The following is a 27,317-nucleotide window of genomic DNA, read 5'->3' as shown; positions in this document are numbered from 1 at the left end:
CGGTTCCGAGAAACTGGTCATAAGTCGAACTTTACTACTGAATATCAACAAAACATTTTTGTAATTACTTTATTTTATTGTTTTATTTTGGTATTTCATGTTTTACTTTACTTTTTATGTTGTTAGTACTGTATTTTATACTGTAAGGTTTAGGATAAACACTGTGTACAACACAAATAGTTGTTTATTTCCCAGAAATTTGGCATAAAAAAACACGGTCGTAAGTCGAGTGGTCGTAAGTCGGATGGTAGGTGTACTTTGTATATATTTCTAGACAATAGTAAATGACCAGGGCAGGTGAAAATGTTCACCTGTCAGTGTGATTGTTACAATTTGAGTACTATTTCAGTACATAATATTAGTGTCAGAACAAAGATTGACTAGGAAATCACAAGAACTATTACAAATTCTAATTATTAGAACATAAAAATTATATAGACTAAAATAAACACAAGAAAAAGAGGTAAATCGGCAACACTTCTGCAAACGGCAGGACTGGATGTTGCCGACAGGTGAGCATCCAGAGCCAACTTCACAATCTTATATCTCAGTAAGTACTGGTCCTAAAAAAAAAAAATTTTCTCTTATACCACACAGAAAATAGCCCTCTTTAATTGAAAACAAAAAACGATTTTTTTATTTTTCAAAATATTCGGGGAGCCACGCAGGTGAACGTAGATCTACAATTGGACAGTTTAAGCCTTAAGGGTTAAAATAAACATTTATTAAAAAGTTAGCCATTCATGTTTTGTCTTGATTTAAGTAGTTACTATGTCATGTTGGCTATCACTAGTCTGGCATCATTGGGACCTGTAGTTTACCTGGGGTTTACCTGGGGAGAGTTCCGGGGGTCAACGCCCCCACGGCCCGGTCTGTGACCAGGCCTCCTGGTGGATCAGAGCCTGATCAACCAGGCTGTTGCTGCTGGCTGCACGCAAACCAACGTACGAGCCACAGCCCGGCTGGTCAGGAACCAACTTTAGGTGCTTGTCCAGTGCCAGCTTGAAGACTGCCAGGGGTCTGTTGGTAATCCCCCATATGTATGCTGGGAGGCAGTTGAACAGTCTCGGGCCCCTGACACTTATTGTATGGTCTCTTAACGTGCTAGTGACACCCCTGCTTTTCATTGGGGGGATGGTGCATCGTCTGCCAAGTCTTTTGCTTTCGTAGTGAGTGATTTTCGTGTGCAAGTTCGGTACTAGTCCCTCTAGGATTTTCCAGGTGTATATAATCATGTATCTCTCCCGCCTGCATTCCAGGGAATACAGGTTTAGGAACCTCAAGCGCTCCCAGTAATTGAGGTGTTTTATCTCCGTTATGCGCGCCGTGAAGGTTCTCTGTACATTTTCTAGGTCAGCAATTTCACCTGCCTTGAAAGGTGCTGTTAGTCTGCAGCAATATTCCAGCCTAGATAGAACAAGTGACCTGAAGAGTGTCATCATGGGCTTGGCCTCCCTAGTTTTGAAGGTTCTCATTATCCATCCTGTCATTTTTCTAGCAGATGCAATTGATACAATGTTATGGTCCTTGAAGGTGAGATCCTCCGACATGATCACTCCCAGGTCTTTGACATTGGTGTTTCGCTCTATTTTGTGGCCAGAATTTGTTTTGTACTCTGATGACGATTTAATTTCCTCGTGTTTACCATATCTGATGAGTAATTGAAATTTCTCATCGTTGAACTTCATATTGTTTTCTGCAGCCCACTGAAAGATTTGGTTGATGTCCGCCTGGAGCCTTGCAGTGTCTGCAATGGAAGACACTGTCATGCAGATTCGGGTGTCATCTGCAAAGGAAGACACGGTGCTGTGGCTGACATCCTTGTCTATGTCAGATATGAGGATGAGGAACAAGATGGGAGCGAGTACTGTGCCTTGCGGAACAGAGCTTTTCACCGTAGCTGCCTCGGACTTTACTCTGTTGACGACTACTCTCTGTGTTCTGTTAGTGAGGAAATTATAGATCCATCGACCGACTTTTCCTGTTATTCCTTTAGCACGCATTTTGTGCGCTATTACGCTATTAGTGAGTTTGTTGGATTACAGAGTGGTTAGGTTAGAATACACTTAATTAACCTATCAATAGAGACTCTTTCTGCTTTATCTTCCTCATTTTCATCACTGCTTTCTCCTCCACTGGCTTGCTGCTGTGGATTTACAACCATCTGCACAATTTCTGAGTCAGTACAGGTCCTCCATCACAAATCCGGCATCATTGGGACCTGTAGTGTGCCGGATTACTGAGTTTGCTGGATTACACAGTGGTTAGGTTAGAATACACTTAATAAAATTAACCAACTTGACTTACACAAAGTTCATTGAACATCAGCAAAAATCGAACATTTCCGCTTCCTCGAGCTCAATTTCAAGGTACTTTTCATCATAAAAGCAATCAAAATCATGTCTATTTCTGTAATATATCTTCCATTCCATCAAATGAGTCCAAAAAAATGAGAATACAATCATAAAAACCATACGAAAATATACTGCAAAGAGGCGGCTAATGGCTGAGAAGTGAACTCCCTTATTTATCGTCCGTCTTTTTTATTTTTGTTGTACGTTAAGAAGCATCTTTCCATCATACATTGCCCAAGTTTCAAACAAACAACCGAGAAAAAAAAATATTTACCAAAAATCATATATGGGAAGCCCAAGCCAGGTACTGGAAACAAGTCACTTTGATTGAATTTTTTGGGTTGTCCCAGGTTCTCTACACATACACTGCTATGTATGATAATCTATGTAACTGTATTTGTATATACCTGAATAAACTTATTTACTTCTAGTCTGTCAACTGAGTACAAGAAACCGCCCATTCACTTATTTCAACTACCCAGTAAAGTGGTCAGAAATTGGCAATTTGGTCGATTTCACAAATTTCAACAGATGCCAATTTCAAAATAGGATCCAGACAGTGCCGGATTACAACACTTTTTGTTCACATCAGAACAGCTGTGTTTTTAAATGTGAGTATTAATGCTGGGAGATTCTCTAAATTGCCTATATGTGTTACGTTATCTAGACTTTGTACTGACAAATTCCTTTGATGTATTGTTCTTAGACATTGTTTGTAATGATAAATGTTTGTTTTACGCCTCTAAATATTAAAGAGTGCACAAATGGGTTCACTTGACCAGTAGATGCATGGACCAGTAAAGCCATTTTTGGTAAATCACTATAAAGAAAAACCTAAGCATAAACTGACTTCCGTGTGTGCGATTTTAAAGCACTTGTCATCTTTAAGTGCTGCCATTTCAATATGAATCTCAATTGATTGAGTCTTACATACTTCCGCTCGCAAATGCTTAGTTTTCCAGTTCGACAGAAGTGATGCAAACCTCAATCATCTCCTGCTACAGAAACACATAGCCACATCGAAAATCGTTGGTTGGGTGAAACAGAAAATTATACCATTTTACTAATTCTAAAATGGTAATATAAATACCATTGTGCATTGTTCTTGGACTCGGTATGATTTCTGTTTAAGTAAATTGGAGATCAAGGAGGATGAATTAGTAAAATATTCGTAGCCCAAATCACTAACCTAATCTATGGTAAAAGTTCTGTATATGACTCCTTTCTGGTAACGTTTTGAATTTTTAGATGCGCAGCCAGAGGAAAGGGGGCTACAAGGGCCATATTCCCCCAATTGACAGAAAACAAAAATAATAATTAAAAAATTAATAATAATTGATAATGAAAAATTTGTATTTGCATGATTACAGACAGTGATACATCCTCATTATGGCATCTCGTGAACGTGATGTTGGACGTTCTTATGCGAGTGGGTCACAGAAAAGAAAGAAGAAAATTCAAGAAGAACAGAAAAAGAAAGATGTAGGAAGCTGCAGAAAGATCACAGACATGCTCACGAAAACAGTTTCTGATGTTACCAGTACAGTTGAATCTGCAGATACGTCAGATCATACAGGAAGCCCTCCCTCCATTATTTCTCAGCCAGCATCTACTTCTTTTGTGTCTCCTCTCAATGTCTCAACGGACATTTCATCCACAGGATTTGTCTTAAAAGATCCTGCCTCATGGCCAAATGTAATCCCAAATTCTCTACGTAATGCTTTCATTGCAGAAAACTTCAGTCAAACTCTGAACATTGACTTCAGGAAATCAGCAAGGATTTATGATGATGGAAGTCGTCGTTGTTTAAAGTCATCTATGTTTTATAGGAAGCTTGCAAATTCAGAAACTGAAAAGATCATGGATGGTATACTCTGAAAGCTCAGGAAAAGTGTACTGTTCAGCATGCAAGCTATTTTCTACCAAAGAAAATACCTTCACACAGGGGTTCAATGACTGGAAAAATTCCAAGCGTTTCGAGGAACATGAAAACAGCACCACTCACAGGAGCTGCATTTTAACCAGTGTGTTTCGTGCACAGAAAAAAGGCTTATTGGATTCTCATTTGGAAAATCAAACTGAAAAAGAGCGCATTTATTGGAGAAAAGTTCTAGAAAGAGTTGTTGCTGTTGTAAAATTCTTAGCTCTAAGAGGACTTGCTTTCCGTGGAGAAAATGAGGTTTTTGGTTCGGAAAACAATGGCAATTTCCTAGGGATCATAGAACTGTTAGCACAATTCGATCCATTCTTAGCAAATCATGTGTCACGCCTTGGAAATGCAGGAAGAGGCACTGTATCTTACATGTCATCTACTATATGCAATGAATTTATTGAACTGATGACTAAGAAGGTCCTCAATAACATCATAGCAGCTGTGAAAACTGCAAAATACTTTGCAATAAGTGTAGATTCAACACCAGATATTTCACATACAGATCAGTTGACATTCATTGTTCGCTTTGTCGACTCCAGTGGTAAGCCTGTAGAGCGCTTTATAAAATTCATTCCTCTTTCAGGCCATGATGGAGAAACAATGATGAATGTAGTACTGGATACTCTGCTTGAACATGATCTCTCTATTATGGATTGCCGTGGCCAGAGCTACGACAATGCAAGTAGCATGTCGGGTAAATATAATGGATTGCAAGCCCGTATCAAGCAAATCAACCCACTTGCTGAATATGTGCCCTGCTCAGCACATTCTCTTAATCTTGTTGGGTCATGGGCTGCGGAGTGTTGTGTCGCTGCAGTTTCATTTTTTGGACTTTTACAAGCACTCTTTAATTTTTTTCTCTGCTTCAACGTATCGGTGGAGTATACTCAAGTCAACCATTCATGGAGATGTCATCAAATCATTATCAACAACAAGGTGGTCAGCGCAGCATGATGCAACACATGCTTTGAAAGACAGCTTTGCTGAAATACGTTCTGCTTTGATCCAAATAGCAGAGGATGAAGACCAGACAGCAACTACAAGAAGCGAAGCAGCCAGCTTAGCATCAAAATTGGAAGATTTTGAATTGGCCTTACTCTGTGTGCTTTGGGACTGTATACTGGAATGGTTAAATGCCACGAACAAGGCACTTTAGAAAATTGAAATTGAAATGGCTACTTGTGCTAACCTCTATGCAGGTTTAGTGGAATTTGTAAGCTCACTTCGCAATGATGAAGCTTTTGAAATGTTTGAAGAGAAAGCTAAACTGCTGGTGAAAGACTACAGTTACCGGGCTGATCATCAGCGGTCAAGGAAGAGGAAACGCAATTTTGAAGAGCCAGACAATGAAATTGTGTTGCTACCAAGGCAGAAATGTAAGACAGCTACATACTTCGTCATTCTGGATTCACTGATTACAGAATTGGTGAAAAGAAAAGAATTATTTTTTTTTTTTTTTTTTTTTTATTATCACACTGGCCGATTCCCACCAAGGCAGGGTGGCCCGAAAAAGAAAAACTTTCACCATCATTCACTCCATCACTGTCTTGCCAGAAGGGTGCTTTACACTACAGTTTTTAAACTGCAACATTAACACCCCTCCTTCAGAGTGCAGGCACTGTACTTCCCATCTCCAGGACTCAAGTCCGGCATGCCGGTTTCCCTGAATCCCTTCATAAATGTTACTTTGCTCACACTCCAACAGCACGTCAAGTATTAAAAACCATTTCTCCAGAATCTCAATGACAAGTTTGGATTTCTGTTCAAAATTACTACTATGCCAGATGCAGAATTGAGAGAAGCTGCATTAAAGTTGCAACAACACCTTTCAGCAGATGTTCAGGACACATTTGTTGAAGAAATAGTTCATTTTTCTGGGTATATGAATCAGATTAAAGCTCCACCTGAAAAATGTGCGCCCTCAGCTGCTTTGAAACATTTAAGAAATGCAGGTATCTCAGAAACCTTCCCTAATGTTGACATAGTGTATCGCCTTTACCTAACACTTCCAGCTACTAACTGTGAAGGAGAACGTTCATTTTCTGTTTTGAAAAGAGTGAAAAACCAGCTCCGTTCAACAATGAGCCAAGACAAATTGTGTAACCTAGCCTTGTTGACCATTGAGTCTGATCTAACAAGAAATATTGATTTTCAGAATATAATTGATGATTTTGCCAATATGAAATCCAGAAAAAAGTTTATTTAAGAAGTGCCTGTGAATATAAACAATTCTTTACTTTCTTGAGTTTATATGATTTGATAGTCTTATGCATGATGCAATGATAACTATTACAACCTAGGATTTCAAATGGCCTGTTATCCCAGGTGTAATGGGAGCAAATAAACACAGTAGAAAAAGTTTAGACTTATATTATCCTTCACCAATTATAACAGCAATATGTACACTATGTACAGTGATAAATATAGTGCACTCCACGGTAAGCAAGGCAGAAATAGAAGCCACAAGATAGCAGACCGTGCTTCAACCAGCTCTAGAGTGGGAATGACAAGGGCAGACAGGAGAGCGGTATCCACATAACCTCTGCGATTGTCAATCCCACCTTCTTATTGGCTAGAACCTGGTCACTAGTTGAACGATGGGGCCCCATCATCAACTCTTAGCAACCTGGTTCGCTGGTTGGGGGAGATAGCCTGTAAATGAGGGTGTGTCCATGCGCCGAATAAAGGTTACGTACTCTTTGCATGCCACACCCCCACCCCCGAGAAGGCTCAGGATTAGGCTGCCACCTCCCAGTGGTAACCGTGCCGCCATGGCACAAAATAATGGGACCGCCTATCCTCTCCACCATCCCACTCTTAGATAGAGCTCAGCTTTCCTAGTGACCAAAAGCCAAACCCTAAACTCAGAGTGAGACAGCAGTCAGATAGGCCAACATAGGTCCAAGATACAAGCGGACGGTAGCCCGTATCCCCTCACTAAAAAAAAACCCCCACATCAGGGGATAAAAAAAAAGAGCTTGAAAGGGGGGTTACCACAAATACATCCTAACCTAAATAAAATATTAACTAGACTCTTGACAAAGAGTCTGCCAACACATTTTCTTTGCCGGCAATGTACTGAATTTTGAAATTGTAGGGCTGCAGCCTGAGCGTCCAACGCATAAGCCTTGTGTTGTGATTCTTCATGGCTTGGAGATAGACTAACGGGTTGTGATCACTGTAGACTGTGACCACCTGCGATGTCTGGCCCACATAAACATCGAAATGTTCCAAAGCCAGTACCAGCGTGAGGGCTTCTTTTTCAATGGTAGAGTAAGCTCTCTGATGTGGCTGGAACTTGGCTGAAAAGTATGCTACAGGCTGCAACTCCTTGTTCCCGATTTGTAATAGTACCGCCCCAACCCCAGACTCACAAGCATCAACCTGTAATGAAAAAGGTTTGGAGAAGTCTGGAGACAGGAGAATGGGTGCAGAGCACAATAATCTTTTTGCTTTATTAAAAGCAGTGTTACAATCTGACGTCCAATTAAAGGGAACTTTATGACTGGTAAGAGAGGTAAGAGGGGCTACAATATCTGAGAAATTCTTACAGAATCTTCTGTAAAATCCTATCATGCCTAGGAAACGTTGAAGAGATTTCCTATCATGAGGAACTGGATAATCTTTAATCGAAAGAACTTTAGCAAGTTTAGGTGCAACATTACCACTACCTACTTCATGGCCTAGAAAAGTGATAGTGGCCTGGCCAAAGGAAGATTTAGATAAATTAACTGTTAATTGGGAATTCTTAAAGGTCTCAAACAGAGCTTTAAGTCTAAGTAGGTGTTGATCCCAAGTATCAGACACCACAACAATATCATCTAGGTATGCTGCCGTGCCTTCAAGTCCTTTAATAGCCTGATGGATGAGTTTCTGGAATGAAGAGGGGGAATTTTTCATTCCGAAGGGGGTAACTGTATACTGATAATGACCTCCTGGAATTACGAAGGCAGAGATTTCCTTCGCCTTATCTGTCAAAGGTACCTGATAGTAACCTTTAAGGAGATCTAATTTGGACACAAAAATAGCCTTACCCACAAAGTCAATTACGTCATCCAGACGAGGAAGAGGGTAAGCATCTGTAATTGTGACCTCGTTCACTTTACGGTAGTCTGTGCACATACGAAACCCTCCATCAGCCTTCTTTACTAGGATGCACGGTGAAGCCCATGGACTAGATGACTCCTCCACTAAACCATGTTCTAACAAGAAGTCTACTTCCTGCTGAAGTAGCCTTTGCTTTTCAGGATTAGCTCTGTAGGGGGAGAGTTTAATTGGTTTAGATTTTCCCACATCTACATCATGGTAACCTAACGTACATTTTTTCGGCACATCCGAAAAAATATTAGGATATGACTGTAGAAGCTCAGTTAAATTGGTTGCTTGTATTTCAGATAATCCATCCATTAAAGGGCTAGGATCCTTGAGGAGGACAGAATTGGAAAGTTTAGTATTAATTTCAGAGATAGAGTGCAAAGAGTCAGAGTCGTCCTCAGAGGTAGAGGACAGAGTCATTACTGGGACTTTATCTGGTGTATGAAAGGCCTTGATTTGATTAATGTGGTAAGTTTTTGTTTTTGAGGTCTTACCAATGGGAGCTACCACATAATTTAAATCAGATAATCTACTTACTATCTGCATAGGTCCCGTAAATCTAGCTTTCAAGGTGTGGCCAGGTATAGGTTCCTGCACCAACACCTTGTCTCCTGGATGGAAGGAGCGGAATTGTGCACTTTTGTCATACCTCTGTTTCATCTTACTTTGAGCTATCTTTAGGTTAGCCGTGGCTAACTCACGTGCCACCTGCAACCTTGAAGACGGGTTGTAGAGTGCTGAGCTTACGTCTTCTCCCATCCATCCTTCTTTGAGCACCCGAAGAGGACCTCGTACATTGTGCCCAAAGATCAGCTCAAACGGACTATACCCTGTAGACTCTTGCACCGTCTCTCGTACTGAGAATAGCAACAACGGTAGAGATTCATCCCAATCTGTCGGAAAGTGCATGCAAAAACTTCTCATCATTGTTTTTAATGTTTGGTGGAATCTTTCCAAGGCGCCTTGGGACTGAGGGTGATAGGCAGTGGATAAGTTGTGAATTATCCCTAACCTAGTTAATACTTCCCTAAATGCTTTGGCAGTGAAGTTAGTACCTTGATCACTTTGTATAGTTTTAGGAATGCCAAAACAAGAAATGAATTTTGTTAAAGCTTTGAGAATAGCTTTAGTATTGATACTACGCATAGGGATTGCTTCAGGATATCTGGTTACTTTATCCATAATTGTAAATAAATACTGATTTCCAGACTTTGACTTAGGTAGTGGACCTACACAATCTATAATTAAATCTGCAAAAGGTTCTCCATCAGCAGGTATGGGTTGGAGAGGTGCAGGTTTAATGGAATGTCCAGGTTTCCCAACTTGCTGACATTCTCGGCAACACCTAATATGATTCTTCACATCTTTCTTTAATTTTGGCCAATAAAATTCTTTTGTGATTCTATACAAGGTTTTTGTAATTCCTAAGTGACCTCCTAATGACGTATTATGAGCTATATTTAATATCTGAGGTCTATACTTGGTTGGAACCACTAACCTGTCGTATAATTGCCGGCCCTCTATCTCCTTACCAGTCTCAGTGCATACCAAATAATCATTTTTAACTTCATACTTGACTGGATGACCCAAAGAGGATTTACCCATGGCTGCCTCAAAAGCGAATTTTAAAGAAGGGTCCTTTCGTTGTTCCTCCCGGAAGGACAGTCCCTCGGGCATGGAAACAGAGACATCTGGGAATCCTGCAACCTGGGAATAGGAAGGCTTGATCGGGGTCTGTTCACTTGATTTACGAGACTCCGGCCGGTGTGTCTCATAAAACAACGTGGCTATTCCGAGATCGGAGTCGTCCAAGGATAGGTCAACATTCTCCCCAGACAACCCTTGGGATGTTGCCCGAGTTATGGCCAACACTGGAGAAGCATTAATCATTATAGGTTCAGGACACGAAGTAACAGTAGTAATGTTATTACCCAGTAATAACATGGCATTTTTCATGGGAAATCCTTTTGAGATACCTACAGTCAAGTACCCAGTGTAATATTTGCACTGTACATAAATTTTATGCAAAGGAACTGAATATATAGCTCCTCCGTAAGCTTCCAATAAAACTGAGGAATTCAAGGAAGTATTCTCTGAAAGGGGTAATATTCCTTCTCTGACAAGTGAGCAATATGCTCCAGTATCTCTAAAGGTATTTACTTTAGTTGGTTCTGAGTTTTCCTGAAGGGAAATAAGACTTTCGCAATAATAAGGGGCCATACCTTTTTCTACTTCTCTAGGGGACATGTTACTAGGGATATTAGAGATTTTCCCGATGGGTTGAGGTTTTTGAGGGCAGTTGGAACTGATGTGACCTACTTTATTGCATCTGAAGCAGACGACAGGCTTGCCCTTTACTCCCTGATGACGTTGCAAGTGGTGTCGTTCTGGCTGGTGCCTCTCTGGATATTGTTGTCGAGATGCTCCATAAGTAGTTTGCCTCTCCGCAGGGGGACCATATGTTGAGAAGCGTGGCTCACCAGGTGACTTATTTGGATGACGTAGACGCTCTCCCTCCTGCTGGCACTTCATTCTCCAATGTTGTCGATCTCTGCTCACGCCAGACTGTTGAAAAGAGAGACAGGACCGCTCGGACAAGGAGCGGTTCGTTTCGAAGGTATCAGCCAACCTGGCCGCCTCCAATGCAGTGGTTAAGTCACGATCCTGCAGAAAGACACGAACCTCTGGTCCCACAGACTCCAGCAGGTTATCAATCAGAATAAGCTGCACCAGCTCCTCAAAGTTAGAGACACCACTCGCTTTATACCAGCTGGTAAAAGCTTTGGTTTGCTGTCTCACAAAGTCCACCAGGGATTGACCAAGCTGTAGCCTGTTCAATTTGAAGGTCTTACGATATTTAGCTGGGATACATGTATATGCTCCCAACACTGTGGTCTTCACTACTTGATAATCAGAGAATTCAGCGTCAGTTAATACCGACGTAAATTCCTGTGCCTTACCCAATAATGCTGTATGAACCAACGCTGCCCAGTGCTGTTCCGGCCACCTCAAGGCTCGAGCCTGATTTTCGAAGCTTTCGAAAAATTGCTCTGGTTCGGCCTCATTGAAGCGGGGAACAAGCTGTACTGCTTTTTGTAAACTGAAATCGTTTACAGAATGCGAAAACTGCCTCCTTTCTCTTTCCCTATCAAATTCTTCCCTTGCGAATGCTCTCTGTTCCCTAGTTTGCTCAAGATTGATTTTTGCCAGCTCAAGTGCCAACGACGCTGATTCACCCTGAGACAACCCAGCTGCACTATACTGACCATTTTGCTCCGTAGGTATATCATCTTCCTCCTGCGAGAACATAGTAGTTTTTGCCCTAGCTCCCGTAGAGGGAGGAGTTTGATGTGCCATCTCTTCTTCAATAAGTATGTCAGCAATAAGTGAACGCAGTTGCGCAGCTGTAAGAGTGCGTTTATAGGGAATGCCAATGGAACGAGCAATTTGCCAACAACGCTGTAGAGACAATTTAGGTAGGTTATGCAAAGTATATGCCGACACCAGGCGTCTGACTCGTCTAGGTGGCATAAGTTATTCGCTATGCACAGTACGAATACCCCAACGTAACACGTTAATTTGCAGAACACGCTTAGCTATGCACAGTACGATTGCAGAATACGCATACAAGCAAAGCCGACTGCACACAAGATTGACCGTAGCGAAGCGAGCACACTGAACAAGCTAGTAGCGAGCTGTTGAACGATCACACAATAGCAAGGCTGATCATAAGCAACTGACACGCAAAATTTGTAAAGCGAAGCGAAACAGCAAGCTACACAATGTTCCTGCTACAAGCTTCACCCTAAGCTCAACCGTTTCTCTAAGTCCAGCTCTCGGACAGGCTACCCATATTACAACCTAGGATTTCAAATGGCCTGTTATCCCAGGTGTAATGGGAGCAAATAAACACAGTAGAAAAAGTTTAGACTTATATTATCCTTCACCAATTATAACAGCAATATGTACACTATGTACAGTGATAAATATAGTGCACTCCACGGTAAGCAAGGCAGAAATAGAAGCCACAAGATAGCAGACCGTGCTTCAACCAGCTCTAGAGTGGGAATGACAAGGGCAGACAGGAGAGCGGTATCCACATAACCTCTGCGATTGTCAATCCCACCTTCTTATTGGCTAGAACCTGGTCACTAGTTGAACGATGGGGCCCCATCATCAACTCTTAGCAACCTGGTTCGCTGGTTGGGGGAGATAGCCTGTAAATGAGGGTGTGTCCATGCGCCGAATAAAGGTTACGTACTCTTTGCATGCCACAATAACAATAATGGTCAGTGATTTATAAAGGGAATAATAGTGCAGTAGTGGTTATGCTGAATATAATAGGTACATGATGTCACTACTTTAATAGCCTAATCTAGTAATACTATGCTGTCTTGAGTTTATTCTCTTTAAAATGCATGATTTAACAAGATAGTTATAATGGCTGTTGGTAAATGGTTTTGGTGGTCTTGATGTACTTTCCCTATTAAATTTAATGTAAATAGCCAGAATGTATTTAATTAGACCTTAAACAGGCTCACATCGACACCCCCAAGCTGGAAGGGGTCGCTTCGCTTACCCGTAACTCAAAGGGGCTTCGCCAATCTGAATAGCCTAGGGCCCGGAGACTTCTTAATCCGGCCCTGGATCCAGAATAAACAGTACAGACATTCCTGGCACTAAAATAACATTTTCTCTGTTAATTAGTCACAGCTCCTGGCCCCTCTTATATTACTCTGGCTTACCATTTGGAATTTTTATTCACAAAAAAATAGAAGATTTACTGTTATGCAGACTGCTGCATTATTGTAATAATTGTATAAATAATGTCAGCCCATTCTTGACTCCGCACTGGAATTTGGACTGGCAGGCAGACAGGTATTGGACGGTGACGTCATATGTTTGCTCTTGAGCTTCGCTAAAGAATAGAACATTTCAGCTACTGTGAGCTCAATTTCAAGGTACTTTTTGTCATGAAAGCAATCAAAATCATATTTATTTCTGTAATATATCTTTCATTCTATCAAATGAGACCGAAAAAACGAGAATATAATCATAACAACCATACAAAAATACTGTATACCGCTAAGCGGCCGCTAATGGCTGAGAAGTGAACTCTGCTATTTATTGTCTGATTTCTTTCATTTTTGGTGTACGTTAAGAAGTATCTTTCCATCATACATTGCCCAAGTTTCAGTAAGATAACCCAACAAACAATCGAGAAAATAATAATAATAATATAATAATAATAATAATAATAATAATAATAATAATAATAATAATATCTTTATTTACTACACGTACATGTACAAGGTATACAGGCCTAGCTGACATCAGTGACATACTACTGTATAGAAAGCCACTTGTTATGCAGAGTATTTCAAGAAAATTAGGCCAGAGTCCCAGGATAACACCCACACTAGTTGGCTAACACCCAGGTACCCATTTACTGATGGGTAAACATAGACAACAGGTGTAAAAAAACACGCCTGTTTCTACCCTGGCTGGGAATCGAATATTTACCAAAAATCATATATGGCTAACCCAAGCCAGGTACAGTGGACCCTCGACCAACGATGGCATCGTATAATGTTAAATCCAACTAGCGATACATTTTAACTCAAAAATTTTGCCTTGACTAGCGCTAAAAAACTCGACGAACATGATTCGTTCCGTTTGAGACATGTCTACTTGTGGCCTGAGCGTACCTCACTTGTCCCGTGGGTGCCAGTGTTTACAAGCCAGCCAGCCACTGCGGTCCCATCCAAACATACAATCGGAACATTTCATATTATCACAGCATTTTTAGTGATTGCACCTGCAAAATAAGTCACCATGGGCCCCAAGAAAGCTTCTAGTGCCAACCCTACAGCAAAAAGGGTGAGAATTACTATGGATATGAAGAAAGAGATTAAGGAAATGTGTGCAATGTGGGTTGAAGTGCAAACCTTTATGGATGAAAATCACCCTCACACAGCTATTGCAAGCCGTGCTGGTGACTATTACACTGACAATGTTGTGAAACACTTTAGGAATGTCATAAAGGAACGGGAGGTACAGGCCTCTATGGACAGATATGTTGTGTGACAGAGGTCCAGTGACTCTCAAGCTGGTCCCAGTGGCATTAAAAGAAGAAGGGAAGTAACCCTGGAAAAGGACTTGACACCTCAAGTCCTAATGGAAGGGGATTCCCCTTCTAAACACTAACACCATCCACACTCTCCCCTCCTCCCATCCCATCAATCATCACCAGATCTTCAATAAAGGTAAGTGTCATGTAACTGTGCATGTCTTCTTCAGTTTGTGTGTATTAAAATTAATATTTCATGTGGTAAAAATTTTTTTTTTCAATACTTTGGGGTGTCAGGAACGGATTAATTTGATTTCCATTATTTCTTATGGGGAAAATTAACTTGACTAGCGATAATTTCGACTAATGATGAGCTCTCAGGAACGGATTAATATCGCTGGTCGAGGGTCTACTGTACTAGAAATAAGCCATGTTGACTTTTCTGGGTTATCCTAGGTTCTCTACACATAATTTATTTATTTATTTATTTAGTAATTTGAACATACATACAGAGGTACAAAAAAATACAGGTAAGAGTGTTGCAACCCCTGAATGGGTTGCAATGATTAATATGTATATATATATAATTATTACCTTTTCATATAATTTTATATTGCTTGTATTTGCGATAATAGCTAAATCGTAAATGTATTGCTTTATATTGTTATTTGACTTAGCTTACTTTGGTTAGGTAGGATGTAACATATTATGTGCTCAGTTCAAGTCTTGATTGTCTAACTACTGTAATTATCGCTCTTTGCTCGTTAGACTGCCGGCTTCTGTTTCTGAGCTGCAGCTGTCCACAGAGCTATCACGTGATTGAGGGGGGGGTGTCCTCACCTCGCCTGAAGTATTCAGTCTGGTCTAGACTCTCTTGGTGGTTGGACAGATTGTCTGTCTCATTATTCTTGTTAGTTCTGTAGAACTCTGTTCACAGAACATTGTATAGACTTAGTGATTTTCGACATTGTACTGAGGTTGTGTGTCGCATAGACACTCTAAACAACTCAGGTCCTGAGCTGTAGCTTCTGACCTAACTTGTACTGGTATCTGTGTATTATCACAGTCGGGGATTTTCTTATGCTGAACTTAGTTTCAGTAGTATGGGAGTTTTGTGACTTTTGTGGAGGATCTGCTGATGGTCCCTACTTAGTGTCGTTATATTATCTCCTTGTTCCTGATTCTGTGTCGCAGTTGCTTGTTATATTGCTATTGGGCTTAGCATTCTTTTTATTGTTCAAGCAGACTGTTCTGACTGCCAGTTGGTCAAGAAGTTAGTTTATTTGAGGACTTTGTCAGTCACTTATTTAAGTCTAGTCGAGTCTTGAGACATAGCGAACTACTTAGAGCACTTACACACATACACACAAACTTACTTGTACATATTTGTAACATCTTATTAAATGTTAATGTACCAGACGGTACTTAAGAATTATAAATGTGATATGTGCTTTCATCACAATACTATTGTATACGAGAGAAGTGATTATTATTATTTTGATTAATATTAATTTAATTTACTTTGATAATATACCTCTAGACGATACTCAATAAATTTATTAAATTTTATTTTCTCTAGTTAGTAGCCTATCAGTTGTAATCCTGAAGCACTATTGAATCATACTGAATTCTAATGGATAATTAGACCAGGATGCTGACTAATTGTTACGAAAACCCAGTAACAGGCTGGATGCTAGAAGGGCAGTCCTTTCTAGTATTCACTGGAGATCTCTAAGCTTTTAGAATCGCATTTTTTGTAACAAAGAGCAGCATGCCAAAGCCACTTGTATGCATAGCATTACGGGCAGGCTTAAAATTAACTAAGCAATGATGTAATCAGTGATAAAACATTATTTTAAACAGATAACAATAAAACACAAATGAGTATTACAAAGACAGGTCATATGGTTGCATGCATTGCTGTACATTCAGTAAAATGGAGTATTCTGTTAGGTAGTGTATTTAAAAAATAATAAAGTTAGATTGAGTTTTAGGTTTAATATTTATGTGATATAATTGTGAGAAACATTTAAGATATACAATTTATAAGGTTCAGTTATTCAGTATTTATTTGGTTTTGGGTGAGTAAGTGATCTTTGAGAAGAGACTTGAATTTATAAACAGACAGTGTTTCTTTTATATTTACAGGTAATGAATTCCAGATTTTAGGGTCTTTTATGTGCATTAAGTTTTTGTATAGCGTGAGATGGACACGAGGAACATCAAAGAGTGATCTGTGTCTTGTGTTATGATCATGTGTTCTGTTGAGGTTGGTAAGGAGATGTTTGAGGGGAGGGTTAATATCAGAGTTAAGTGTTCTATGTATGTAATAGGTGCAGTAATAAGTATGGATGTTTTGTATGGTGAGTAGGTTGAGTGTTTTGAATATTGGTGGAGTGTGCTGCCTGTAGTGAGAATTTGTTATCATTCTGACTGCAGCCTTTTGTTGGGTAATTAATGGTCTGAGATGGTTAATTGTTGTTGAGCCCCATGCACAAATTCCATAGGTAAAATAGGGGTAAATAAGAGAGTGATATAGGTCCAGGAGGGCTGACTGTGGAACATAGTATCGTATCTTCCATAGTAGGCCTACGGTCTTGGAAATTTTCTTAGAAATTTGTTGTATATGTGTATGAAATTTGAGTCTATTATCAAGGTGAATTCCTAAGAATTTTCCCTCTGTGAGTTTTGTGATAGATGATCCATTTATCATTATGTTAAGAGACACATCTGTAGCTCTGTTACCAAACTGAATGAAGTAGGTTTTGTCAATGTTTAGTGTAAGTTTGTTAGTCCTCATCCAGGTAGATATTTACTGTAATTCAGTATTTACAGTATTGGCTAGCGTGACTGGGCTCGGGTGAGAGAAGACGTATGTAGTGTCATCTGCAAATAGTGTGGGTTTGAGTAATTGTGAAGCATTTGGTAGGTCATTTATGTATAGGAGAAAGAGAAGAGGGCCAAGGACACTTCCCTGTGGGACACCAACTGTAATTGGTTGTGCGGAAGAGTTTGCCCCATTTGCGTACACATATTGGCTTCTGTTGCTGAGGTAAGACTTGAGGTAGTTGAGGGAGTGCCCTCTTATACCATAGTGTGACAATTTTACGTGGAGCAAGTCATGGTCAACTGTATCAAAAGCTTTACGTAAGTCAATGAAGATCCCCAGTGGGACTTCTTTTTTCTCTATTGCAGTGTATATATGTTCTAGCATGTGTATAATAGCATCATTAGTATTTTTATTAGGCCTGAATCCAAATTGGCAGGGGTTGAGAATGTTTTGGGAGATGAGGTAGGAGTGGATTTGTTTATGAATTAATTTTTCGAAGATTTTTGAGAGAGGGTGTAAGTTGGACATTGGCCTATAGTTATTCAACTCTGTTTGGTCTCCTCCTTTATGGATCGGGGTGACCCTTGCTATTTTGAGAACTGTAGGGAAGGTGGAGGATTTATTGGATTTGTTAAAGAGTGTTGCAATGATTGGTGATAGTACTTGTGACGCTTTTTTGTATATAATGGGTGGTAAGGTATTTAAATCTTCTGCCTTGCTTTTTAGTGCGTTGATAATAAGGGAGACTTTGTATGGGTTAGTCGGAGCTAGGAACAATGTGTTCGGGTAGTTGCCGGTGAGGTAGTCATTTGGTGGGGTATCTGAGCTTGGGATTTTATTGGCAAAGTTTTGTCCTATAGTGGAGAAGAAATCATTGAGTCTGTTTGCTGTTTCTGTTGGTGGGAGTTGGGGTTCATCTGATTTTGCTAATTTTATTTCACTATTTCGTGATATCTTTTTTGTTCCTAGAATTTCTGATAGGGTTTTCCAGGTCTTTTTTATATCACCTCGTAAGTTGGATAATCTGTTCTCATAATACAATTTTTTTGCCCTTCTTATCAGGCTGGTTAGGATTGACGAGTAACGTTTTGTTTGGTCTCTGGTTATGTGACCCATTCTGTACTGTTTTTCATATCGATGTTTTGTAATTATGGATTTGAGAATGCTGGGTGTTAGCCAGGGACTGTTCAGTCTCTTAGCTGTCATCTGTTTAGTTTTTTTAGGGCAGTGCTATGTGTGATAATCTATAGAGAGAAAATAACTTTTGTTTCAGGTTTATGGTGCAGTACGAGTGTATATCACAGTTAGCTCTGTGCTATACTCTGTTTTCTCTAATATAAGCCACCAAGACAGGGATAGGAGAACGGTATTTGTATTCCAGATCCTCTTCATACCTCCGTTGAACTGCTCGGTATTATGCCAAATATTATTTATTCTGGATTATTTAACATGTTTTATGTTATTTATATTGTTTATTATGTCATATTAGATCAATTGTGATAGGCAAATAAGCTGTAGTGTTGATATTAGCGTAATAATAAAGTATATTCTCTTGCTTCATGAGACTGAGTTCATGGTGTTGCGAATAAGAAATTTTATAAAGAACTTCAGAATGTGGTTGTTAATATTTTCTTCTTATGCAACAAGATTTTGGATCCGAGTTATTTAAAGGTATTTTAGAGTCTAGGGGAAATAATTCCAACTGGGAAACTCCATAGAATAATATTCAAATTTATTAAGTATTTAAATACAATACTTTATCTTCTCTCTGTAGTTAATGTAACTTAATACTTTGTACAATAAATTCACAATATACATTTAGTTCAAAATCATGGAAGTATCACACTGATAAGGAAGATTAATTATTCTTCCAGTAATTAAGTCTTCACTAACATTTACGTCTTTGTCTTAACAAGACCGTGTAACCTCAAACTACAAAATGTACAAGATTCAACAAGACCTTTGAATCCGGCCGTAAAGGAAGTAGAAAGCAAGAGTTTGTCTGAGAAGACGTATCTCTGTGGATTACTGAACTGACCAAGAATATAAATATCAAAAGAATCTTTCAGAGCAATGAGGAACAAACTGAGTCAGCTCTAGAGACTAATTCTCAAACCCATTCAAACTGTACACCGTAAGAGAGCCAATATACGATTAGTTGTCAAGGCTAGAGCAGGGAGCGGACTGACTACCTACCAGTCTGTTGACCCGTCGTCAGGTTGGATCACCTGACCCAAACATCAGTCAGCCGGACATAAACAATTGAACAATTCACCGGATGGTTCCGAGACTTAAACTCTATATACATGAGAAATCCTACCTAACAATAATAATAATAATAATAATAAAATAGTGATAATACCATGGTATTTTTTATATATTAACAGATAATAATATAATGCCGAAAGTCTCTATTTTAGCTATAAACGGGGACTTTCGCGCTATAATATTAAGTGATGAACATATTCTCTTACAATAGTTAAATAACACAGGATGACCAATTTCCAAGATATAACAATGGCAACCGACAGTGGCTTCAAAGTCACCTTATCTTTAATGGATAATGTACTGTGTTGGTGCTTTATATAATGAGAAGCATTTCTTTTATTCATTGGAACCATGGCTAGGGCTAAAAGTAAGCAGGTTAAAACAATAAATGGAGAAAAAGAAATAAGAATGACTTATGCAGCAAGTAGCACCACCAAACAGTAGCAGCAGGTTGGTGTGGCGACCCTGGAAATTTGAAATTATGCTAGCCAAAATTAGTGCCGAATAACTGATTGCCGGATTTGTGATGGCGGACCTATACAATAATAATAATAATATTAACCCTAAAACGGTCCGAACGTATACATGTATATACGTTTTCTTTGTCATTCATTCAACATTGCCACAATAAGCCTGAGTCACCTAGACATGAGAGAATGGGTGTGTGCACTCACTGTGTGCCATATTAAAATAATTGGGGATACCTGGGTACCATATGCTCTTTTTTCCTTTAAAAAGAAAAGATTTTTTTTTTTCCTCAAAAAATTTGGGGCGCTACGCGAGTGAACGTATATGTACGTTTGGACCATTTAAGGGTTAATAACAATAAGGAGAAACTTCAAAAGGCTGCCAGTAGTTGGCACCACCATCAGCAAAACATTGGTAACCACTACTTCTCACCTGTCTAGACTTAAGTAGTCTATTAGTATTAGGTTAAGTCGGCCTGAAATGCCTCGGCATGATAGTGGCTTTCTTTGCTCCAATAATATTATATGTAAACACACATTGTAACCTTTTCAGAGAAATAAATATTTTATTTATTTATTTAAGGAACCTCCTTTGAGGGGGAAATTCATATCGTGAAATTTCGTTTATATCCAGAAGCAAAATATCAACAGAATGATGTTTCGTATCCTGAAAAGTTCGCGTGGTGGGGGGTTCGTAAGCCGAGGTTCCACTGTACAGTGGACCCCCGATTTACGATCAGCTCCCAATGCGACCAATTATGTAAGTGTATTTATGTAAGTGCATTTGTATGTGTAAGTTTGGGGGTCTGAAATGGACTAATCTAATTCACAATATTCCTTATGGGAACAAATTCAGTCAGTACTGGCACCTGAACATACTTCTGGAGTGAAAAAATATCGTTAACCAGGGGTCCACTGTATTATCTATTGGCTGGAGGAGAGGTTCTTCTGGTTTTGTTAAGTTTATCACTATTATGAGACAGCGTTATAGATCCTAGAATTTCAGATTAGGTTTTCCAGGTCTTTTTCATATCACCTCTTATGTCATGAAATCTGGTTTCATAATACAGTTTTTTTAACTTCCTTATTAGATTAGTTAGTGTTGACGAGTAACGTTTTGCCAGATTCTTTGTTATTAGTCCCATTCTGTACTGTTTTTCATATAGATGTTATTTATCAATAGATTTGAGGATGCTGCTTGTAAGCCTGGGGCTGTTAAATTAGACACATGTGCAACTCTTGGGTATCTTAATTGAGGAAATGTTTAGCCACACAGTGGCTTCATCAGTCCATACACAGGAGAAGCTTGAAGAACAGGAGGAAAATGAGGTAATCAGTCCCTCAACCTTGAGTCGATGTGGTCAGTCCATCAATCTTGATACCCAAGAGTTGCACATGTGTCTAATTTAACAACGTGTCGGTTCTGTGAACCATTCATCTACAAGCCAGGGGCTGTTTAGTCTCTTTGCTGTGATCTTAGTTTTTAGCGAGCAATGCATGTTATAGAAGTTTTTTGTAAAAAAAATATTGACACATTCATCACTATTGAAGTTGACTGTGTTACGAAATTCGTCTTCTTAACCTTCTCCAGTGGTATGGTAGAGTGTTAAGCAGATGGCCTGTTTACAGCTTTGTAACAATAACTTTTAATAATTAGGGATTACAAAACAACTAAAACTTAGAATCTTTACTAATAGAGTTTTAGCTGAATATATGCTTATATAAAATTAAGACTGACATAAAATAAGGCATTTAACTCTTACACTTCTCTTGGTACATAACAGTATATTGATATGGATAAATAAACCTCTTGAGGCTGAGCTTTGTACTAAGTTCACCAATTATATCCACCGTAAGGCAACCAACGATGGTTACTAAGACTTAGATGAACTCTTAATTCACAGTATACAAGAACTCGTAAGTGACAGACTTAGTCTTATTTCCATCCAGTATGACTTAGAATATCTTAGACCACAAATTAACACACAAAGGCCAACAAGGCTTATTCAGTCAACCGAACGATTAATTCACCAGAGTATAGATAACTCGAAAGTGATAAACTTAAGAAAGGAAGTCAATTATGAAAGAAAAACGACCACCAGAGAGAACTTGACATGTCTCTTATGAGAGGTTAATGAGTGACAGAGAGGTATGCTCCACTGGCTATGGAAACCCAGACTGAGTTGAGACTACTCCTCCAAGCCTTACAATACCTCATGACACTGACGGTGCGAGCGACTGCCACACTAACAACCTAACGACAGTTAGCCAGGTTGCTACTCAGTGAAGCACTTACCACTTAGAATAAACATCCTATCTATCAACATAGCTAACAGTATAAGGGCAGACAATACCCTAAAGCACAATAGACATTATTTTAGCTAATAATAATGCCATTGGTAATATAATATTAAGTGAATACCAAAATATGTGCACACAATATTAATTATTAACCTAGGGTCCAGTCAGAGGATGCAACAGACTGCTAGCTCTTTTTGCCAGTTGATGTCACTTAATGCTGAAATAAAGTAATTAACTGATAACTCGTATAGTCAGAAGGTGATCTTAGTTGTGTCCTGAGGTAATTTACATAAGTTGGTTATGAGAAAGTTGGGATAGTGGTCAGTGGTGTTATCTGTGATTGCTCCTGCTTTTAATGGGGATATAGTGTTTGTCCAGATTTGGTCTAGTAATGAGGCACCTGACTCAGAGATTCTAGTAGGTTTTGTTATAGTTGGCAGAAGTAAGTAGCTTGTCATAGTGTTTGTGAATTCAGTTACTTGTGGGTCGTGGTCATGGATAATGTTTATGCTGAAGTCACCTGTGAGTATCAGATGGTGTTTATTCATCTCTGCATCAGTTATCATGTTCCTTAGCTTTTCACTAAATGCATAAATATTAGTGAGGTACTCTGTAGATTGCCCCAAATGTTAAAGATTTTTTAAGGTCTTTGGATTTAAATTTAGCAAATGTATATTCACCATATTCATCCACAATGCAAGTAGATTTTATACATTCAAGCTCATCACAGTTGTATATTGCTGTTCCACCTCGTAATTGGTCTGGCTACAGTTGTGTATGGCCATGTAGCCTGGTATGGCATAAATGTTAGTAACATCATATTCTAGCCGTACACGATACACAAATAACCCGCACATAAAAGAGAAAAGCTTACGACGACGTTTCGGTCCGACTTGGACCATTTACAAAGTCATACTAACCAAGACAGTCACGTAAGAAGTGAAGCTGATTCTTACGACGCCTGGTAGCAATAAGAGCAGCCTCATAAGATCGAAAGAGGGGTTTAAAAGAGGGAAGAATATTAAAAAAGTTGGAGAGAATATGACGCTTAACTGCGGGGTCCATAATTACCATGAAAAGGCACAATACCGTGACTGGAACGATACACAAATAACCCGCACATATATTCTAGCCCATTTTTAGTGAGAGTAATGATAGACATACTGACATTTAGAGGACTGAGCAGTACTTGGAGGTTATCATAGTGTTTTTATTTATTTATTTATTTATTTCCAATTTGTGCACACATACAGAGGTACAAAAAAATACAGATAAGAGCAGTATGCCAAAGCCACTTATACTATGCATAGCATTACGGGCTGGCTTAAAATTAACTTAAGATTAACTAAGCAATGATTATTATTATTATTATAATCAAAAAGAAGCGCTAAGCCACAAGGACTATACAGCGCTGCTACTAAGCAATGATGAAATCAGTGATAAAACATTAATGTAAACAGATAACTATAAAGCACAAGTGAGTATTACAAAGACAGGTCATATGGTTGCATTCAGTTAGGTAGTGATTCTGTTAGGTAGTGTATTTAAAAAATAATAAGTTAGATTGGGTTTTAGGTTTAACATTTATGTGATATAATTGTGAGAAACATTTAAGATATACAATTTATAATGTTCAGTTATTCAGTATTTATTTGGTTTTGGGTGAGTAAGTAATCTTTGAGAAGAGACTTGAATTTATAAACAGGTTGTGTTTCTTTTATATTTACAGGTAATGAATTCCAGATTTTAGGGCCTTTTATGTGCATTGAGTTTTTGCATAGTGTGAGATGGACACGAGGAACATCAAAGAGTGATCTGTGCCTTGTGTTATGGTCATGTGTTCTGTTGAGGTTGGCAAGGAGATGTTTGAGGGGAGGGTTAATATCAGAGTTAAGTGTTCTATGTATGTAATAGGTGCAGTAATAAGTATGGATGTTTTGTATGGTGAGTAGGTTTAGTGTATTGAATATTGGTGGAGTGTGCTGCCTGTAGTGAGAATTTGTTATCATTCTAACTGCAGCCTTTTGTTGGGTAATTAGTGGTCTGAGATGGTTAATTGTTGTTGAGCCCCATGCACAAATTCCATAGGTGAGATAGGGGTAAATAAGAGAGTGATATAGGGCCAGGAGGGCTGACTGTGGAACATAGTACCGTATCTTCGATAGTATGCCTACAGTCTTGGAAATTTTCTTAGAAATTTGATGTATATGTGTATGAAATTTGAGTCTATTATCAAGGTGGATTCCTAAGAATTTTCCCTCTGTTAGTTTTGTGATAGGTGATCCATTTATCATTATGTTAAGAGGGACATCTGTAGCTCTGTTACCAAACTGAATGAAGTAGGTTTTGTCAATGTTTAGTGTAAGTTTGTTAGTCCTCATCCAGGTAGATATTTTCTGTAATTCGGTATTTACAGTATTGGCTAGCGTGACTGGGCTCGGGTGAGAGAAGACGTATGTAGTGTCATCTGCAAATAGTGTGGGTTTGAGTAATTGCGAAGCATTTGGAAGGTCATTTATGTATAGGAGAAAGAGAAGAGGGCCAAGGACACTTCCCTGTGGGACACCAACTGTAATTGGTTGTGCAGAAGAGTTTGCCCCATTTGCGTACACATATTGGCTTCTGTTGCTGAGGTAAGACTTGAGGTAGTTGAGGGAGTGCCCTCTTATACCATAGTGTGACAATTTTACGTGGAGCAAGTCATGGTCAACTGTATCAAAAGCTTTACGTAAGTCAATGAAGATCCCCAGTGGGACTTCTTTTTTCTCTATTGCAGTGTATATATGTTCTAGCATGTGTATAATAGCATCATTAGTATTTTTATTAGGCCTGAATCCAAATTGGCAGGGGTTGAGTATGTTTTGGGAGATAAGGTAGGAGTAGATTCGTTTATGAATTAATTTTTCGAAGATTTTTGAGAGAGGGTGTAAGTTGGATATTGGCCTATAGTTATTCAACTCTGTTTGGTCTCCTCCTTTGTGGATCGGGGTGACCCTTGCTATTTTGAGTACTGTAGGGAAGGTGGAGGATTCAATGGATTTGTTAAAGAGTGTTGCAATGATTGGTGATAGCACTTGTGACACTTTTTTGTATATAAGGGGTGGTAAGGTATTTAAATCTCCTGCCTTGTTTTTTAGTGCGTTGATAATAAGGGAGACTTCGTATGGGTTAGTCGGAGCTAGGAACAGTGTGTTCGGGTAGTTGCCGGTGAGGTAGTCATTTGGTGGGGTATCTGAGCTTGGGATTTTATTGGCAAGGTTTTGTCCTATAGTGGAGAAGAAATCATTGAGTCTGTTTGCTGTTTCTGTTGGTGGGATTTGGGGTTCATCTGTTTTTGCTAATTTTATTTCGCTATTTCGTGATATCTTTTTTGTTCCCAGAATTTCTGATAGGGTTTTCCAGGTCTTTTTTATATCACCTCGTAAGTTGGATAATCTGTTCTCATAATACAATTTTTTTGCCCTTCTTATCAGGCTGGTTAGGATTGACGAGTAACGTTTTGTTTGGTCTCTGGTTATGTGACCCATTCTGTACTGTTTTTCATATTGGTGTTTTGTATTTATGGATTTGAGAATGCTGGGTGTTAGCCAGGGACTGTTCAGTCTCTTTGCTGTCATCTGTTTAGTTTTTTTGGGGCAGTGCTTGTTATAGAGGTATTGGGTTTTTTTTAGAAAATTATTAATACATTCGTCAATATCTGTATAGGTTTCTAGCTCAGTGTGCCAATCAATGTTTGCTATTGCTGTTGTGAAGTTATTAATGGCTGCCTCATTGTGAAGTCTGAAGGTGACTTTAGTAGTGTCTTGGGGTAGTTTACCAAAAGTTGTTATGAGGAAAGTAGGGTAGTGGTCTGTGGTATTATCTGTAATTATGCCTGATTTTAAAGGGGATATGGTGTTGATCCAGATGTGGTCAAGTAGGGAAACACTAGTCTCTGTAACTCTTGTAGGTTTTGTTACTGTTGGTAGTAACATACAGTTACTCATTGTGTTTGTGAATTCAGTAACGTGTGGGTCCTGGTCTTGCAGGAGATTTATATTGAAGTCACCTGAGAGTAGTAAGTGATCTTTGTTCATGCGTGCATCAGTTATCATACTTCCTAGATTTTGACTAAATTGGCTAATGTTTGACTGTGGAACTCTGTAGATGTTTATCAATGTGAGAGGTTTTTGTAGGTACTTTGATTTGAATTTAGCTATTATATATTCCCCATGTTCATCCCTTGTGCAAGTATTAGTGATACATTCTAGTTGGTCTGAGTAGTATATGGCTGTGCCACCCCCTTGTTGATCTGGCCTACAGTTGTGTATGGCTGTGTAACCAGGAATGGCATAGACATCTGTACTATCAGGCTTTAGCCAGGTTTCAGTTAGTGTAATGATGGACATATTGGCATGTAAGGAATTTAGTAATGCTATGAGGTCATCGTAATGCTTGCTTAAAGATCTGATATTGTAGTTAAATATAGTTATGTTGTTGTTGGCACTGAGAAGTGCCTTTGATTGTTCTGCAGTGTAGTAATTACAGTTACTGTTTGATTCATTTAAGTCATTAAATAAGAGGTTGGTATCAGGATCAATGCTTGTAATCATAAGATTTGTAGTGAATCTATAGTTTGAATTAAGTATAAAACAAAGTAAATAGTCTTAAGCTAAAAAATAGCACCTGGATTATTTAACAAATGTAAAATAATGAGCTAAGGGACTAATACAAATAAAGTGATGATCAAATAGTGGAGCTTGAGAATATGATAGTAGGTAGTACTATAAAGGTAATTTTTTAAAGTTAGAATTATAGTATAAAATTATAATATAAAAGGGACTAATATAGGTTGTGGTGACCAATAAAGTGGTAATCAAAAAAATGAGCTTTGGAATATAATGGCAAAATTGTGAACTTATTCTACTTTAGCACCTAAGAATAGCACCTTGATTATTTTAACAATTGTGAATATATAAACTAGGATAGTTATATAAAGCTAAAATAAAGGAGAAAACAT

At 38.8% G+C, this 27,317-nt stretch overlaps 2 protein-coding genes across 3 annotated transcripts in view; one reads left to right on the top strand and one right to left on the bottom strand.

Annotated features, from left to right (window-relative positions):
- Positions 1-27,317, top strand: part of LOC128701009 (uncharacterized) — a 49,182-nt gene that overhangs the window by 15,845 nt on the left and 6,020 nt on the right. The gene's annotated exons all lie outside the window — the stretch shown is intronic.
- Positions 7,315-12,614, bottom strand: LOC138851216 (uncharacterized). The gene is made up of 2 exons (XM_070080073.1): positions 10,702-12,614; positions 7,315-7,671 (listed from the first exon to the last, which is right to left on the bottom strand). The coding sequence occupies exons 1-2, from the start codon at positions 11,911-11,913 to the stop codon at positions 7,315-7,317; spliced, it is 1,569 nt and encodes a 522-aa protein (XP_069936174.1). The 5' UTR covers positions 11,914-12,614.

The sequence above is a fragment of the Cherax quadricarinatus genome, unplaced genomic scaffold (genome assembly GCF_038502225.1).
Source record: "Cherax quadricarinatus isolate ZL_2023a unplaced genomic scaffold, ASM3850222v1 Contig129, whole genome shotgun sequence".
NCBI classification, from domain to species: domain Eukaryota; kingdom Metazoa; phylum Arthropoda; class Malacostraca; order Decapoda; family Parastacidae; genus Cherax; species Cherax quadricarinatus.
The sequence above is the reverse complement of the archived record's forward strand: the minus strand, read 5'-3'. Positions and strand labels throughout refer to the sequence as shown.

What these genes read in the sequence shown, in the direction of transcription:
- LOC138851216 (XM_070080073.1), bottom strand. Translation starts at nt 11,913, where the DNA reads ATGCCACCTAGACGAGTCAGACGCCTGGTGTCGGCATATACTTTGCAT. An exon ending in TCTGCTTCAGATGCAATAAA is followed by an intron (nt 7,672 to 10,701) that starts GTAGGTCACATC and finishes TTTTCATTACAG; the next exon opens with GTTGATGCTTGTGAGTCTGG.